At 32.8% G+C, this 19443-nt stretch overlaps 1 protein-coding gene across 1 annotated transcript; it reads left to right on the plus strand.

Moving 5' to 3' along the window:
• The first annotated feature begins 10585 nt into the window (after window positions 1-10585).
• On the plus strand, window positions 10586-15794 carry LOC120141850 (ATP-dependent 6-phosphofructokinase 5, chloroplastic-like). Its single transcript, XM_039156623.1, has 13 exons — window positions 10586-11098; window positions 11276-11366; window positions 11750-11823; window positions 12115-12226; window positions 12744-12839; window positions 12931-13032; window positions 13170-13244; window positions 13650-13790; window positions 13943-14059; window positions 14142-14246; window positions 14818-14898; window positions 15191-15319; window positions 15439-15794. The coding sequence occupies exons 1-13, from the start codon at window positions 10773-10775 to the stop codon at window positions 15604-15606; spliced, it is 1617 nt and encodes a 538-aa protein (XP_039012554.1). The 5' UTR covers window positions 10586-10772; the 3' UTR covers window positions 15607-15794.
• Window positions 15795-19443: the final 3649 nt, after the last annotated feature.

A 19443-nucleotide genomic window follows, 5' to 3' on the forward strand; every position in this document is an offset into this window, starting at 1 on the left:
AATTATCTTAAAGCTCATAAATTACAAGTTAGCTGCTGATCTGATGGGTTTTGTTAATGTGGTATTAAATAATTGCACCGAACAAATTTCTCTTCCAATGCCAAGTGCTGGTATGTTTTAATAGTTTAATTGTTTGATAAAAGTCAATTAATTAATATTATTTATGTATTATATAAATTTTTATTTGTAAGTGTTTAAATTGAATTGTAGGTAAATATTATATGGTAGATGCCGGATATCCAAACATATCAGAATTTTTAGCACCATTTTGTAGACAAAGCTATCATACACGTGACTTTATAGGTAGACATCAATCAAGAAGAAAGAAAAATGATTTAATATGAGGCATTCTTCTGTCCGAAATGTGATTGAGCGAAGTATTGGAGTGTTAAAAAAAAGATTTGCTATATTGAGAGATATGCCTAATTATCCTCTTAGAAAACAAAGTCATATACCAAAAGCATGTTGTACAATGCATAATTTTATTAGGTTGGAACTGAAAAGGATGAACTATTTAAAGAGGGAAAAAGAGAAAACAAGCAAGAGATTGATGACACGGAAGTAACTTCATTAGAGTCGTATCAGACATTTTCGAAACCCTGAGCAAAACTAAAAGATAGGCCCTATAAAATGAAAATGTATTATATTACTTAAACAAATAATTTAAAATTATATTAATAAATCGTAGAAAATGATTAAATTAGGGGCTTAAATTATAAAAGTAAAAAGTATGATTGAAAAAATTAGGGACCTCAATTATAGGTAAAAAGTGAGATTAAAAAATTAAGGGCCTTAATTTTAAAAGTAAAAAGTGAGATTGAAAAAAATTAGGGGCCTTAATTATAAAGGTAAAAAGTGAGATTGAAAAAATTAGAAGCTTAATTATAAAGATAAAAACTGATATTGGAAAAAATTAGGGTCAATAATAAATATAAGAAAATGGGATTGAAAAAACTAAGGACCCTAATTATAAATATAGAAAATAAAATTGAAGAAAATAAAAGGACTCATTTATAAAAATAAAAAATATAATAGATAAATTAAAGGCCCTGTAGAAAATGGGGGCCCTGAGCGATCGATCAGGGTGTACCCCTAATAGTCGGCCTTAAACTTCGTCAAATTCAGACGATGAGCATATTATATTTGACATGTAGAGAAGAGATTACTACATCATTATAGATTAATTATAGACATAATTAAAAATGTAAAACAAGTATATTCGCTATGAAGGGATAATAGTTATTTCTTTTGTATCACATTTAATTATTATTTTTTATAAAGAAAAAGATTGTAATATTTTTTTATTGATTTAAAAACTTTCGTTTATTTAATCATATTATATTATTATTATTATTATTATTATTGTTGTTGTTGTTGTTACTATGTTTTTTTAATAATTATATTTTATTTTAATTATTTAATAATTATTATTTATTTTTATTTTAGAAAATTGAGTACCAAACACATTTTCATTTTTTTATTTTTGAAAATAAATTTTTTATTAACCAAACATATTTTTTATTTTTTAGAAAACTAAAAAATGAAAATTACTTTTTAAAAATAAAAATAAAAAATAAAAAATATTTTCTAAAACCAAACTAACCTAAATTATTCATCAACTCAACTTTGGTTTTAACACCGTCGCTCCTTCTACAATACCTTGAATGCTTTGCTTGTGAGTTGTATTCAAAAACAAATTATTTAAATAGGAATACATTCCCTACTGATAATTCTTTTTCTAATAATGGAGATTCTATTAAAATAAAAGATATTTTTTTCAAAAAAAAAAATCAATATACACGTTAGTTATTTAACAAAAATATTTTATTCTCATTTAACTAATGCAAGTCATTATTATTAAATAAAATATAATTAAACTCATTCAAAGGTTTATTTAATTAGTTGTAACATAATATTTTTCAAAAAATTGGTTTTAATATAATAAGAAATCATTGGTATTATGGTATATCTTACTTTAACACATACTCTACTTTGACTTAAAGATAATACAATAATTCTATCTTAAAATTTATGTTAATACCTTTAAGATTAACTTCCACAAAATAAAAAATATATTTTGAAAAATTCGAACATTTTGATTTATGATTTTAGTGTATCTAAATTTTCAAATTAACTATTAATTTCAATTTTTAATATCAAAATATTGACTTCATACTTTTTTGTGTATAAAGATAAAATAACTTCAGTGACCTAAAATGCCTTATAATATACGATTTTAACCAACCTTTTTTGAATTTGCGAAAATGACCAACAATTTCACAACGCGAACTCCAATTTCGCAACACAGTTTCCAAATTCGCAACGCGATTTCCAAATTCGCAACACTGAATTTCAAATTCGCAACTCGATTTTCGAATTCGCAACACGAATTTTAATTTCGCAACAGGTTTTATTTTCGCAACACAAATGTTTTGGGTATATAACTACGCAGCAACAACTCATAACCTAAATCCCTAAATCGCAACTCATTCCATCTCCATCTATCACTCTCTCCGGCGACATCCGTTCCTATATCCAACGACATCCTTCCCCATCTCTAATTTTTTTACATAATTTATTTCTATATAAATATTCAATGATTTCTCTCCCAAATTATCAACTATCAACTTAATAAATGTATGTTTTTCTCTAAGTTAGTGATGATATGTAGTTTATAGTTTCGTTTGTTTAGTAAATTAATTTACAATTTGTAGAATAAAATCATCTAATGTTGATCATGTTTGGATAGATTTGTGTTTTGGAGGGTCATGGGAGAATGTTCATGGTGTTTTACAATATATGCCTTTACCAATGAATCTTCAACTAAAACTGTCATTAAAAAGTTAACTTATGAAACTTTAATGTTACGTGTTGTAAAGAAATTGAATTTAGAGCCTCTAAGTGGATTTAGGCTATCTTATCAGAGAAAATGTAAAGTTTATTTGTTAACCGACAATGAAGATGTTGAATGATTCATTTCTTACATTAGTGTTTCACAAGAAGATGATGTTACATTGTATGTTGTTGAACCTAGAAGTAGTGAAGTTGGGTTAGTAGCGGGTAGTAATCAACTAAGTTCTTCAACCCCAGTTTATGGTGCTCACAATGTACAATGTAGTTATCAACCTCAAAATTTAATGGTTACACCACAATTTCATCACCAAGAAAATTTTGTTTCACCACATTTCCAATACCAAACACAATATCAAACACAATCTCAAAACCCACAACCTTTTCTTAATCCAAATCCCAATCAACTTTCAGCACCAAATTCCGGTTTTCGTATTGACCAGTTAGACGATTATGAGCCAACATGAAAAATTGTGAGTACTAGTCAGTATTCGAAATTTGATCTTGGTCAATACCCAGACTTTGATCTTGGTCAATACTCGGATTTTGATGATGTTTCAGAAGAAGAAACAAACCCTGCGTGTAATCATTTTGATATTGGTCAATACCCAAATTTTGATGATGAAACAGCCGCTGCCGAGGAAGATGTTGTTGATAATAATGAGGAGGAAGTTACGACTGTAAATGAACATTTTGAACATCCATTATGTAATTCATATAACCCTGAAGAAGAAAAAGTAGAAGAAGAAGTCCCCGAAGAAAAGAAAAAGAAGAAAATGCCACGGGAGTATAACTGGAATATGCCAGAATTACTTCAGATACCGGAAGAAGAGTTGGTAAATATAGCAGTTGATTGTTACAAAAAAACTATTCGTATCAAGAAATATGATTGTTTTGATACAAATGAAGACTTGAAGATAGTTTTGTATACGAAATGTGTGGAAGATGGCTATCAACTAAAAGTTAACAAATCAAGCAAAGATCGTTTCAAAACAAAGTGTATGATTGACAAAAACTGTACGTGGCGTATGATTGCAAAGAGGATAAAAGATTGCGAAATGTTTCAAGTTAGGACTTTTATTGATAAACATACATGTTCAAGAACCCAAGTTTTTCCTCACCATAGACAGGCAAACAAAAAGGTGTTGGGTGGTTTTCTGGCTGAGTTAATGTTTTTGAATGGCAGGGTATATCGGGGACATGAAATTATAACTGACATGAATGCTCGCTTCAAGATTAATAACTCATATTCTCAAGCTTGGAGAGCCAAATGTTATGCCTTGGAATTGTTGAGGGGGTCTCCAGAAGCATCGTTTGCCCAACTGCCGGCTTATTATTACAATTTAAAGCTGAAAAATCCTGGGTCGGTAACTCATATCAAAACAGATAGAGATGGACGCTTTGAGTTGCTGTTTATCGCTATTGGTGCTGCAGTTAGTAAATCAATATAATTTTGTTAACTCATTTTTGTTAGTTAAATGCATTTCACATTTAAATGATTATATTTCTTGTGTATATTATTTTGTAGATCGTTTATTACTTGCATGTGCCCAGTTATTATAGTTGACGGAGCACATTTGAAAGGTCGATACCTTGGAGTAAACTTATTAGCAGTAGCCATGAATGCTAACAATGGATACTGCCAATAGCTTACGAGGCTGGCAAATCTGAAACCTCTGATTCATGGACATGGTTTATGGGGCATTTTAGGGATTGCATAGGTCCTATTAACAATCTAACAATTATATCCGATAGGGCAAACTCAATTGACAACGCTGTTAGAACGTGTTTCCCAGATTGTTTTCATGGACTTTGTGGTGTTCATTTGTACAGAAATCTAAAATCAAGGTATGCTGGTATAAAAAATCACAAATGGATATATGGACATACTGGAAGGTTGTAAAAGCTTATCGGGAAGTGGATTTTAATAAGCATATAAATTGTTTAAGACGTGTTTTGCCTCAATGTGCTCAAACACTAGAAGATGTCGGGTTTGAAAGATGGTCAAGAGTACATCAACTTGGAGCAAGATATGGTTTCATGACGTCTAATAGTGCAGAATCAATCAACGCTCTAAGTCGTCATTCCCGAAAAATTACCCATTACTATGTTAATGGGGTTTTTTTGAGCCTCTATTCAACAGTGGTACTACAAGAAAAGAAACCATGCATGTATTATTTCTTTAAATTCGTAACTTATCATATTTATATATTTTACTAAGTATTATTTATTTAAATTTACAGGAACATTGGAACGCCGTGTTACACCATGGACTGAAAAAAAGATAATAAAACGTGTTGTGAAGTCAACGTCATGGAGAGTTGAACCATGTTCAAACACTTTGTTTGAAGTATTGGATAATAACTTAAATGGGCTTGTCGATCTAAATGCAAAGACGTGTAGTTGTATGAAATGGAAAACATGTGGTTATACGTGTGGCCATGTTATAAAAGTTGCTCTTCATCTAAACCAAGATGATTCAAGCGCATACGCTATGGATTGCTACACTAGAGAAGTATATCGATAGACTTATGTCGAGATTGTCTACCCTATTCCACATCCTTCTGAGTGGGACATATCAGATGACTTACAAACAATTTTGCCACCAGTCATGTGCAGCAAGCTACCTGGTCGACCAAAAAATCACGATCGTATACCGTCTAAGGGTGAAGAGAATAGGATATCGACATGTAGTCGGTGCAAGGAAAGTGGTCATACAAGGTTGACCTGTGGATCACTAGTGCCATCACAATCATCTTTTCCTCTACCAAAATATGGATCCTTATCAAAATCCAAAGCTCATATGGTACCAAGCAAAAGGAAATCAAAATCGCAATCAAAATCAAAATCTCAATCACAACTGGCTTCACCTTTTGGGACTTATTAACTTAGGTGATTTTTAAATGGAAACGTTGTATTATGTGAATTTTATGTGTGAATGCATACATTTTCATTAGACATGCATTAGTAACTTGAGTTTGAACATTGTTATGATCTGTTCAGTTGTTATCACTTATCAGATTATTGTCTGTTATCTTTTTGAAGATGTTTTCATTGAATTCTTAACGTGAAAGTCAAATTCACGTTACGATTATTGCGAGAATTTGATTTTCGCGTTGCGAATTTTACTTTAGCAACAATCGCAACGCGAATTTGACTTTCGCGTTGCGAAAGTGTACCTTCAACAGTCTTTTTTGCCTTCAACATAATACAGATTGAAATTTTCTTAAACAACAAATCAACTTTTACAAATCAATTAAACAAGCAAAAAACAATTATTTACACATCTAAAAAAACAAATCAACTGCACATTGATACAATTAGCCCAGACAACAAATTTCACGCAGCTCACTTCAGGATTTACCTACATAAACCAAACATTTCCTCAAACAACACTTTCTACACATCTAAAACCAACAAACAACAAATTATTGAATTCTAGGTACTTAACCAAACATTTTCAAACCAACAAAGAGTATATATGTTAACAATACTTGCTCAAACTTACTAATAACAAATGGTTGTTTATGCACACTTTTAGCACGCGGATGCAGGTAGGCAACGTCTCGAATATATCACTCTAGTCATAAAATGATGAAACCACAACCCTACTGCACCTCTATCTCTATTTGTGGGAGGTAGAAAATGTTTACCTCATGTCGTCAAATGTTCCAAGCACATGCATACAAGAGGACCACAATCCCCTCTGGCTCCCGCCGTTTGCTGTGGCACTGTCTCATCTCTCATCATTGTAACTTTGAACTATTTTGGCTTATTGTTTCCAGAATTAGTCCAATAATCAATCGCATCCAAGTATTTAGCCAAATGAGCGCTCCATCCCTTACAAATAATATCTTTCAAATCAGACAATGATATGTAATTCAATATGCTGTCATATACTATCGTCTTCAGGGATGGGAGTTGAAGCTCGACGAGAAGTCAATGACGACGTTCCATAACAGGGATAAACACCTGTAATCATAAATAATAATTCAATTGTGCACATCAAATAAAATTTATGAACACCTTTAAAATATTCAAAAATAAATACTAATCTTATCAACCTCCCACCACGCAGGATAAAGCTTAGCTTTTCCATTACCCAACGCATATGAAGCGTTTCTCTGATCCTTCAAGTGAGCTACGTGAAAAGACGAAGGCATAATAGTCCATCGTGTCTTTTTATTTTCTTCAATTTCCTTATAATCAGAAGACGTGACACCCATGCATCAAAATGTTGTGATAAAAAAATACATATATTAGTGAATTTAATAAATTTTTAAAAAATAATCAAAATGCAATATAAGAAGAATATAAGACTTACCCCCCATTCGAAATAGTCATTCTCTTCAACCCCTAATAAAACACCCCACCAAGACCGATCAAGAAGAAAATGCATACTATCGTCGATTTTGCATATGTCAGCGTAACACCCTTAGCTCCGCTCATGTAGATAAAAATCAATTGCGGTCTTAGCCCAAAGGTATTATCCATAATTGTGTCTGGTAGTGTTCTCCTCTCCTGCTGAGGAATAGTACTGGCCGGTAACTCATACGAAAGCCAACTCTCATCCATCATATCGGGTACGTGAGGGGGTTTATCAATATGTCGACATAGTATGCCATGTGAATCGGGATCTTGAACGGTGGGAGGGATATCTTGAACGATGATAGGGGCCTCTTGAACGGTGGAGGGTCTTGAACGATGAGAGGGGCCTCTTGAACGATAGAAGGGGCCTCTTGAACGATGACAGGTGAATCGGGCTTCTTCTTACGGAGTCTTGGCACAATTGGGGTGAAAGGAGACGTAATGGAACGTGCACGACGTCTGATGCGTGAACCCCGTCGTGCAAGAAAAACCCGACGTAAAACATCTACCTTATTGAGCCGCTAAAAATAAATTAATACATAAATCAGTAAATAAATAAATAAATAATGCCGAAAAAAGGTTATTTGCATTTTAGTATAATATTAAACAAACTTATCTCATTGCGTAGAGTATGAACCTCATTCTGCAACGATGAAACAATCTCACGTAGAGCGACTACCTCATCACGTAAAGTAGATACCTCACCACGTAAAGCACCATTATCATCGAGTAAAACATCTACCTCACCACGTAAAGACCGTACATCATCACGCCATGCACCATTATCGTCACGTAAAGTACCGACCTCATCACGCAAAGCATTGACCTCATCACGTAACTCGCCTAACTCATCCCGTGGAGAACAGGGAGATAAATGTTGTGGCATCTTTGCCTGTCGCCTATCATGAGTTGATGGTGGAGAAGAGGCTCGATGATGTGATGGAATATGATGGCTCTCGTTGTGGAGGTGTATAATCGGTTCGATCAGGTGATGGCTCTGGGTGTCGAGCTGTAGAATCAGCTCGATCAGGTGATGGCTCTCGAAGTGGGGGTGCTCATCATCTGTCCCATCAAAAAAACGCTTACTAGCTTGCCACCAATCAGTGGCAAGCTCAGCCTCTGTGGGTGTCAGCCTCTGTAATGGATAGTTGACCTCCTAACAATATAAAAGCTCAAACAAAGTTAAACGTCTACTAGTAATAACTTGTTTATATATGGTAGTATTTGTGTTAACTTACATCATTCATCGTCGTATATGGTAGTAAATCTTCCCAATCCAGTAGCCGGATCCTCCTCCAGGTAATAGCCCTAGAATATCATTTGAATTTTTCTTGCATATGTCCGCATGCTGAGAAAATCCTCAAATATCCAAATCTACAAACAATATAATACACAAACATTGGTAATTGTTAAATAATTAATTATAATTTTGGAAACATTATATAGAAATTCTTACCTTAAAGGCCCAAATAAAGCCTACCAAAGTGTATTTGGAATCATCGCCACGTAAACTACGACGGTCCTCAAAGGAAGATGACAACTTTTTCCATATAGCTTTTTATAGATATGAACCCCAGGAAACATGTTCCATGCATTTAGGTCCTCTACCAATAATATTAGGTCCTCAGAAATAGGTTGTCTGGCCTCTTTCCTTAAAAAGACAGAATTCAAAAGTAATAAAAGGCATACTTGGATAACATCAAGGTCATTCATCCGAGTAAAACCATCTTTAAGAAGTAATCTTTTCAAGTCGTCGACGTGTAAACTGGGCTTCGCCTTTGCCAGCTCAGGAAAAACCCGAGATAACCATGATGGGTGGGCGATATGACTAGTGTACCGACCTACTTCATCGTGTCCGAAATGTAGACCAGTGATTAAACAAAACTGCTCCCACCCAAAACAAGTATACGCCGGTGGAAAATGAAACCATATCTCTTCATCACCACGTTGTATCCTCTCGAGTAGATCGTTAGTCATGGTTTGAAGAAATAAATGGGTCAACATAGCATCTCCACCTGGATGTTGTACTTTCATCCATGGCCCGAAGCAAGTATCCTCAAACAATTTTCTTTGTACAGGTGTAAGTGTTGACGCTATTATAGTGGCTAGGCTTAATTTATTCCTTAGAGTCAATGAAGCCGAAAAAAAATTTCTAACAGAAACAATAAACATATCAAGTTAGATATACCAAAAACTACAAATTATACACTATAAATAGACATGATATTAAACAGTGAAAACAAAGCCAAATATGTTTCAAACTAGCACGGTATTCACCCAAGTCATTATTATATCATAGGTTTTTTTGTTGAAGTAATGCAATTCATTCAAGTTTCAATTTGCAGAAGAAGAGTAGTTTCTGAAACTTAAATTCGAAACGCGAAAATGAAAATCACAACGCAAAAATGAAAATCGCAACGCGAAACTAAAATCGCGTTGCGATTTTCATTTTCGCGTTGCGATTTTCGTGTTGCGAATTTAAGTTTCAAAAACTATTTTTTTGCAAGTTGAAACTTGAATGAATTGCATTACTTCAACCAAAAGACAAAACAAAGACAAATACTAACTTCACAGGGTTAAAGACTAAACAATTTAGCAGTATTGGCAGCAACCGAATGAATTTACTAAACAATCTAAGTGAAATGGTTAATCTATATATTGAAATTACCAGTAAATTTATCATCAATTTAAATATGAAAAATCTAATAATAATACAAAATTTTCAAAATAAAAATAATTAAAAAAATTAACCCTCGGTGGTTGATTTTCTATTTGTGGCTGTGAATGGTTATGAGGGTGGCTCTGAGAGATGGAAATAGACGGATTTCGCCGGAGATGGGGACGGATTTCGCCGTAGAGAGTGAGAGATGGAGATGAGACTGAGTTGTGATTTTGAGTTTTAGGTTATGAGTTACGATTATACTGTTTACATTTGTGTTGCGAAATTAATATTGTGTTTCAAATTTTAAAATAAAATTTGCGTTGCGAAAATAAACACGCTTTGCGAATTTGACTTCTGTGTTGCGATTTACATATTCGCGTTGCGAATTTGGAAAATCGTGTTGCGAATTTGGAAACTATGTTGCGAAATTAGAGTTCGCGTTACGAATTTGTTGTTCATTTTCACAAATCCAAAAAAAATTAATTAAAATAATATATTATAAGATATTTTCGATCAATGAAGTTATTTTCTCTTAAATATATCATACAATTATTAGGTAAAAATATCATAAAAAGTAAAAACATTTGTAGTGAAATTGGTGAAAGAAGTCCCAACGCCGTTGAAGTCGAGGCAGTTTGAAGAGTCGTCCTCGGTTTTATAAGCCAAAATTTTGTAGTTTTTAGTTTGTAGGGCCAAAACCGGCAGCCGATCTCGAATTGTCTGCCTTTATTTTTCCTCCCTCCAATACATCGCTTTTCCAAAAACAGACGAAAAAAGAAGCTTTGATTTCTTCTCTTTTGTTGGTTTTACCACCGGTATCCGAAAAAGCTTTGATCATTCTCTGCAACCACCAAAACTAAAGGGGGGAAAACAAACTTCAACTTCTCCTTTCATGGAAACTCTTTCCTATGCCTTCACCGGTTCCGCTTCTCCAAAGCTCAACCTCCCTCCGAACGACAGCGTCTATCGTCGTCTCCTCGGTTACCGCCATGGATTTACTCCCTTGAATCTCGCCACACTGAGATCGCAGGGAAGGAGTAGAGTTTTCCCCAAGCTTCATTGTAGTCAACAAAATTCCGAAAATAGCATCGATTTTAGTGATCCTGACTGGAAGTCAAAGTATCAGCAAGATTTCGAAAGGCGCTTTAATATTCCTCACATCACCGATATTTTCCCCGATGCTCTCTCTTTTCCTTCCACTTTTTGTCTCAGAATGAGGTTCAAACACAGTTCCTTTCCCTCTTTTTATCAAATTGCTTGAAAATTTTACAATTTTGTGCTTTTACTTTTATATATCTGATCGCCTTCATATTTTATATTTTAAATATTTTATCAATTATTTTGAACTTAGCAATTAAAAAAAAAATCGATGTATGTTCTTTTGTTTGCCTACAGAACTCCGATTAATGAGGAATTTGCGGAAGGTTATCCGTCTGATGAGGAGTGGCATGGTTACATTAATAATAATGACAGAGTGCTTCTTAAGGTAAGCATATACATATATATTTGAATTTCACTATTTTGATTTTGTTTCCACAGTATATACAAGTTGCCGAATTGTGATATGGAGAATTGAAATTTTACATGCTTATAGAGATTTGAGATCATCTTCAAAATTGGAAAGTTTCATCTATAGAGTATGTATTTAAAATGAGAATTCAAAATTACCTGAAATGGCATAAGTAATTTTAGGAAAGAAATCCAGGCTTGCACCTTTTAGAAGTAAACTATAGTTTGCCCATCTCTGTCGTTATATTCATATTTTAAATCAAGACAATGCTTGACAGAAATAATCTTGCAATGATTTTAGTTAATCATCCTCGTTTAGACTATATTGGTAAAAAAAATTTGATCTTTTAAATATTTCAGGTCATACATTACTCTTCTCCCTCATCTGCTGGTGCAGAATGCATTGATCCTAACTGTACTTGGGTTGAACAATGGTAAGTATAACTCCCGACTTATTAATAGGGTTTTGTGAACTTGTGCATCACATCTTTCGTTACAAGCTATGTTATTCTAAATAATATGTACTGAAGTATTGTTATAGTATTTTTAATATTGTTTTCCAACTCTTCTTCTCTTTTAGTAGGATTGGTAACGTATATATCCATTGGCATCACATATGTTAATATCCAACTCTTGTATATTTTCCTTATCACTGCTTTTGTTTAATGTAAAGTTTATTTGGCTGCTATTGATATTATATGCAACATCATGACATATCATGTTAGGGTTCATCGTGCTGGGCCACGAGAGAAAATTTTTTTCAAACCAGAAGAAGTGAAGGCTGCAATTGTTACTTGTGGCGGGCTTTGCCCTGGTCTTAATGATGTCATTAGACAGGTCAGCACAAATATTTAAATTTCAATATGCTGCTGGCCGGTTATAATTCCGTACAACATCTATGCTATGCTTTTTGATTTGGCTCAGTGCTTTCATTGTTGCAGTTAAATAATTGTTAACTGATTTTTAATTTGTATTTCATGTTAAAAGTTCATTTTCAGTACCTACTGACTCAGATTGAGGACATGGAATATATCTCTTATTTTTCACTTGGTAAATAAATCTCAGACCATGTACCGAAGTTTTTCTTCTACTTTGGATGCTTTTGCAAAAAAACTTCATGAATTTATGGTTTTGCTTTATGAAAGAAAGGTATTTACAGTGAATTAATTGAAGTTTGGTTGTTAAAGTCTCACTTTTGTCATAGTGTAAACTGTTGAAGTATGATGAAGTAATTATGACTGAATCTTAGCACCATAAATATATATTCTTTAAATTGAAGTTTCTTGTTTAGTCTGAAATCTGAATGCTTTGGTGTTTATTGATCAATACTGCTTAAATTAATGAATTTGTGCAGATTGCCATCACACTGGAAATATATGGTGTAAAAAACATAGTGGGGATTCCTTTTGGTTATCGTGGATTCTCTGACAAAGGTTTGGCTGAAATGCCGGTAAGTTGTGTTTCTTTCCTAACAATGACTTGTTAGAAAATATCTATGCTCCATCCAAGATTTTCTATTATTAATTTGGATCGATTTTCAGCTATCGCGGAAAGTAGTCCAAAATATACACCTTTCAGGTGGAAGCTTGTTAGGAGTTTCACGTGGAGGGCCCTCTGTCAGTGATATAGTCACTAGTATGGAGGTACTAAAAAATCTTCCACTACTGTCTGATTAACTCAAATCTTCTTGAAGGAATTGTAAATTTTGAATCAAAATAGCCAAGACTCATGAGGCCAAGTATGTAGTGATGTTCTGATATACTTCCAAAATTGATGTCAGGAAAGAGGAATCAACATGCTTTTTGTGCTGGGTGGAAACGGCACCCATGCTGGGGCCAATGCTATTCACAATGAGGTTCATATCATATATCTATTATATTGTCTTCATATTTAGCACTATCCATTAATCTTGAACATGGTATTTCCTTTATTTTTATTATTATCTTAAGTTGGAAAATAGAACTCACAAAAACTAAGACGTTTTCTTTTAATCCCTTGAAGTCTAAGCTGTGTTTATAAATTTTGTTGAGTCATTTGATTTAGCTTCATAAAGGCATTGGTCTTGGGTAACTGAAAGATTCAGATTTATTTTCCATTTTTGGTTTTTCTAAGCTATGTTTTTCATTTCAAAGTTATATCTAATATATCGATTAGGAGGGTCTGTGATTAAGAATCTCTAAGAGTTGTGAAAATTTTCTGTCACAAATAGGGGCTGGCATTGTGTTTTTCTAAATCTATATGTGTGTACACTTGTTTTCAGTGCCGCAAAAGAAAATTAAATGTGGCTGTAGTTGGTGTGCCAAAAACTATTGACAATGACATTCTGCTGATGGATAAAACCTTTGGTTTTGATACTGCTGTTGAAGAAGCACAACGGGCAATCAACTCTGCATACATTGAGGTATATCAGCTTTGATTATTGGTGTTGATATTAAAAAAAAGTATTCGACTTTCGAATTCATGCATCGTATGATACTTATCTACTTAAATATATTTTCAAAAAATTCCTACCTGTCTCTAACTACTCTTTTTACTTCTTTAATCAATTACCAGGCACATAGTGCTTACCATGGAATTGGTATCGTGAAATTGATGGGTCGTAGCAGTGGTTTCATAGCCATGCAATCATCCTTAGCTAGTGGACAAGTTGACATATGTTTGATTCCAGAGGTATTTTGCTGATTATTGACAATAAATTATGATCAACTATGCTCTTCACAGTCTTTAAATGCATGCTACTAATGCTGGACAGGTACCTTTCAATTTGCATGGGCCTCATGGTGTATTAAGGCATCTGAAATACCTCATAGAGACAAAGGGATCAGCTGTGGTCTGTGTGGCGGAAGGAGCTGGACAGGTGACTATATATAAGTGTGTGTGTGGTTGGGGGCTGGTTTGTTTTATTATTGCTTTCATGTTTCTTTCTTTAATCTGTTGTCTATTCTATGGTTTCTTTTCAATTCTATTAGTAAGTTTTGTATCTTTGTCAACATCTGTAACTTCTCTTATGGGAATTATAAATTATGGGAATTATAAATTATGTGAAATTCACTTGCTTTACTGCAGAGAGAATTGGTCTACATTCAGTTGGCAGCTTTGCAAAGACGTTCCTTCTATTTTTTTTTTGTTTTCTCAATTTTATCATGTTTTGTCAGTGTAAATGTTGAGTCTGATGAAATTCATAAGTAATTAGTTGAAGGGTAAAAGAACCAATAGGTTGAAACTTTATTTCCCTTTGTAAAATAAGTATTTTCAAAAACAGGGTTAAGGTACCAGGATATCTCTTTATATTTGTTTGAGAAATTGTTTACTGTGTTGTCCCTGTTTGAAGACGAAGTGTCAATTCTTAGAGATTTTCAAATTTGATAATATGATACACATGAAAATATGTGAGCTGAGCATTTCTGAGGTGCTGCTTTTTGGTGCAGAATCTCGTTAAAAAAACTAATGCTACCGATGCTTCTGGAAACATTGTACTTGGAGATATTGGTGTGTATATCCAACAAGAGGTATTTCATTTTCGTCATAGTTTCAACTATTTCTTACGTGTTTTTTTTAATGCTCATCACGTTGTCCAGTTATTTGAATATTTCCTCCCAAGTAACTTAAGGGAGAGTGGGAATCTTCTCTAGTGCGGCAATTTAAAGACATTTGAAACCTTTCTAAATTACGTTTCTAAGAGACGGCGAAGCAAATCGCTTTCTATGTTCTTCCATTGAATGATATGTTTATTTTTCTTTGCATTTGATGAAACAAACATTTATAGGGGTACTAAATGTTATTTCACTATCTTCCTACCAGACAAAGAAATGTTTTAAGGAAATCGGCATCCCTGCTGATGTGAAGTATATTGATCCAACATACATGATTCGTGCATGCCGTGCAAATGCATCAGATCGAATTCTATGCACTGTGCTAGGACAAAATGCTGTAAGTATCCATTACTTTTAACCCTTACAATTTAATTTTGGCTCGATGTAGGGTTATATGACATACATATAGAACTGATCTCCTGAAATGGGATGCATGCATGTATTTACTATTTACAGGTTCATGGTGCATTTGCTGGATATAGCGGCATTACAGTTGGTATATGCAACACTCATTATGTATACTTTCCCATTCCGGAGGTGATTTCTCATCCTCGAGAAGTAGATCCGAACAGCCGTATGTGGCATCGATGCTTGACTTCAACAGGGCAGCCCGACTTTATCTAGAAGTTTTGAAATTGTTAATTTCATTCTTAGGGTTTAAAAGAAATAAAACCAAGAGAGAACATGGATAATAAAACGGGATTACCATGTTGAGGGTACCATTTTTGGCTGTTCATGAAGTCAGTCAAACATCATATTGTTTTCATATGTAACAATCAAAAAGCAGGTGTAATTTATTCTTTAAATTTGGACAAATTTTCTAATTCGGCAATTCATGTATTATTGTTTTGTATTGCATCCGTGTTCAATACCGCTCGATGTTTTATGTGTTCTTGTTTCCTTTGAACTTAATCCTCTTAAATAATTATTAGCAACTTGTTGCAGACTTGTCATGCTAGTTCTACTATTTGATTTTTTAAAGGGGAAAACTACTCCAGCTATCATTGAACTTTGAGTTCTAACTTGTTTATATAACCGAGTATCTAATTTTGTCAAATTATAACATTAAATTTTGATTCCCGCTTCAATTATGTCATTAAATCACTAACAATATTGTGACATGATTAATGGTCGATGACATGGCTGTTGTACAAAAACAACGTAGTTTGGTGCCCAAAAAAACCTAAAACGATGTTATTTTATTTGAAGAAATTTATTAAAAATGTCGTGTTTAGGAGAATCTGAACCAAAAATCTTTGAAAACAAAGACTGGAGCACAATATTTAATATTATTTATAATATATTTATATATGATTTATAATAAAAATTAATTCTTCAAAACCTTAAAATTCTAAAAAAAATGACGGACATAATTAGCGTTGAAGGATGTGTTGTTGCTAGCAGATGAAGTTTTACATAGATATTGGTTGACATTAATGCAAGGTATGAGTGGATGTCAATGGCTGATGTTATTTTATTTTAGCATTGTCGACATGTATTGAAGTTATTTTTATTTTGTAATGATGTATTTTTTGGAGCTTATTCTAAGTTTGTGAAAGTTTGAATTTTTTTTATAAGGTAGTGATTTTTAGGTATTAATTAAAAATATGATATATGATAAAAGAAAATAATCTCGCATTAAACATAAGGTCTCGATTTTAAGATGTTCCAAGTTAATTATTGAGTTTTCTATTTGAATTAAAATTAAAATTTTCTTTTATTTGAATGATGAGATGTAATTAAATACTTTTCTGAGGCATTGAAATAAAAAAAATACAATTTATATGTATCAAAAGAAAACTTACATATAATTTATATGTATTTGATAATCATACATAAACTGAAGTCAGGTCGAAGCGATAGATGATAATCATCGGAGCAAATATCATATGATGATATTACTTTTTAAATATGAATTCAGACATTAACATTTTCCTACATTCAATACTTTGTTATTTTCATCTCAATATTTTATAACATAGAATTCCTAGTCTTCGTCATCTTTATCGTCAAAATAACTCAAAAATTCTTAAGCAGCTTACGAACCTGTTCCAAGGTAACAAAAAGCACCACCGTAAACGGTTCCTGTCTGGAGACCGTGGGTATAAACCCTTTATATAAAGCCATGGGTCCCTCCGCCTTCACCGTCTTCAGAGCACAATCCAAAGAGCTGGTGTATGGTGGCTTCTGCCCGGCCACCACCTTCATATTCATTACCTTTGTCTTGATCACATCAACGGGATTCGACACCACTGCCGCCTCAAATCCAGCCGAAAAACTCGCCGCTACGTGTGTCCCGAGCCCATCTTTCATCCACCCATTTGCCAAAATGAATTCTTTGATTTGATCGTAGGAAGCCAACTGCGATTAAATCCAGTGGGTGGGTTGAACAGCCAGCCACGATTGATGCAATGCCTCCTTCAATAAAACCTTTGACTCCTCCCATTTTATTTCTCTAAAAACAAAACTTGAAAGCAAAATCAAGAGCGGCCAATGGAATAAATGAAGCATATGGGGACGAAGACGGAAAGCCATTGAACAAGAGTGACCAACGCTGGGCCTTTGAGAGCTTAGCCTTCGTTATGAATATAACAAACTCAGTTAATGGATATGGGGAAAGTGTATTTATAGATGGATTAGGTTTTTAATTTTTAATAATTTGTAAGGATTAAACACACAAGTACACGTTAAAGTTTTTAGATTAAATTTCACCACAAGTAACTGTACTATTAGTAAATTTATAATTGTGTCATCATATTAAAAATCTACAATTAAATCACTTTATTATTAAATGTGTAAAATATATTATTTATTCATCATTGGATGACCAAAATATAAATTTATCAGAATAAATTAACATTTGTTACATGTCTAATATTAAAGTGATATGACTGTCACAGTATACTAATAGAATGATTTTATTTAATCTTTTAAAATATGATGATTGAATTATAAATATTTTCATCTAAGTATCTAAAATATTCTTTAATTAATGAAACATGTCAATTTTTTTTAAAACTTAGAAGATAAATATTGAATACTTTAGTATCTATTTTAATAAAAAAAATATTTTGAGTATTTATTTTAATAAAAAATATAACTTTAAATATTTACTTTAATTAAAAAATATTTAAATACTTAAATAAAAATATATACTTAATTGACTAATAATATTTTCTGATGCCACCCCAAAAGGAAAAGGCTGAATTATCTTTTTTTTTTGTTTTAGTTACATTATTATTATTTTTTGGATAATTAAGTTTTTTATTACCTAAAATAGCAAAGTATTGCTACAAACCAATCAACCAATCACTACAAAAAGAAATCTATGCACATCCTATATAAAATCAATGATTGGTGAACTATATACCCCAGGTATTACAAAGGTATAAATTAGTGCTATCTAGTCTATTGATATTTTTCCCCTAAGACGGAATCGAACAACATCAGTAATTTCTTTAGTTACATTATTATTAACAACACTAATTCAGAAATGATACAAAAATGGAGATTAAAGAAATAACAATTTTAATCCTTGTGACGATATACATATTTTTATGTTTTCTTGGTATTTTAATATAGTTTTGTGATAATATTTGTTTTATATTTTAATTTTGAATAAATTCATATATATTTTATTAGTAATATTGTTCACATTCAAATTATATAGGAACAATAGGTCATATTTTGTCATTAAGACCATTTTTCGAGTTCTACAAAAAAATTGTAACACCCCCAACTCGTATCCGACCCGGATACGAGTCCGAAGTGTCACATTGACTTTTTAAACATGTATTCGTATAAAATAGTGGGTAATTTAAAAACTTTGATAACATTTAATTTATTTCAAAGCGTTTACAACAGATATCAGAGTTCATACCATTTATATCTTTAGACTACATGCCAACTACACTCTGTAAACAGTACATACATTTTCTGATCTGACATTTGGTAAGGAAAACTGACCTGTCTTGCTCCGCATTACTCTTTACTCTTCTCGAAACCTACGCGTGAAACAATCACACGCTAAGTCGAAGACTTAGTGAGGCATAACAACTTACAATGCACTTCATAACATATATCAATACATGCATGTTCTGTTCTATCATGTTATACCAATTCCATGCATTCTTCGTATCATATAAAATCATATCAGATTAATTACAGTAAATACATACAGACACATAATTCATCATTAACAGTTTATCATGTAATCACATACTTTTATTGTTAACCTTTTCAATCAAACACTATACACACACAACATCATATGGTTCATGTAACACATTTCAAACCACTTATAACCCCATCGTATACATATCACATTCAGTATGCTTGTTTAATCACTTTATTAGCCCATGTACACTAGTGAGAACTTAAGGTATGTGAGTACATTGAGGTTGTGCACACATATGCTGTCACCACAGCTCGATCAATGTCCCGAAGGACCAGTCCATAGAT

Source organism: Hibiscus syriacus, unplaced genomic scaffold (assembly GCF_006381635.1).
Source record: "Hibiscus syriacus cultivar Baekdansim isolate YM2019G1 unplaced genomic scaffold, ASM638163v2 tig00110814_pilon, whole genome shotgun sequence".
In the NCBI taxonomy this organism is placed as follows: Eukaryota; Viridiplantae; Streptophyta; class Magnoliopsida; order Malvales; family Malvaceae; genus Hibiscus; species Hibiscus syriacus.

Coding starts and splice junctions, on each gene's coding strand:
- LOC120141850 (XM_039156623.1), top strand. CDS start 10,773: ATGGAAACTCTTTCCTATGCCTTCACCGGTTCCGCTTCTCCAAAGCTC. Junction 13,245..13,649: donor CCAATGCTATTCACAATGAG/GTTCATATCATA, acceptor ACTTGTTTTCAG/TGCCGCAAAAGAAAATTAAA. Junction 14,899..15,190: donor GTGTGTATATCCAACAAGAG/GTATTTCATTTT, acceptor TCTTCCTACCAG/ACAAAGAAATGTTTTAAGGA.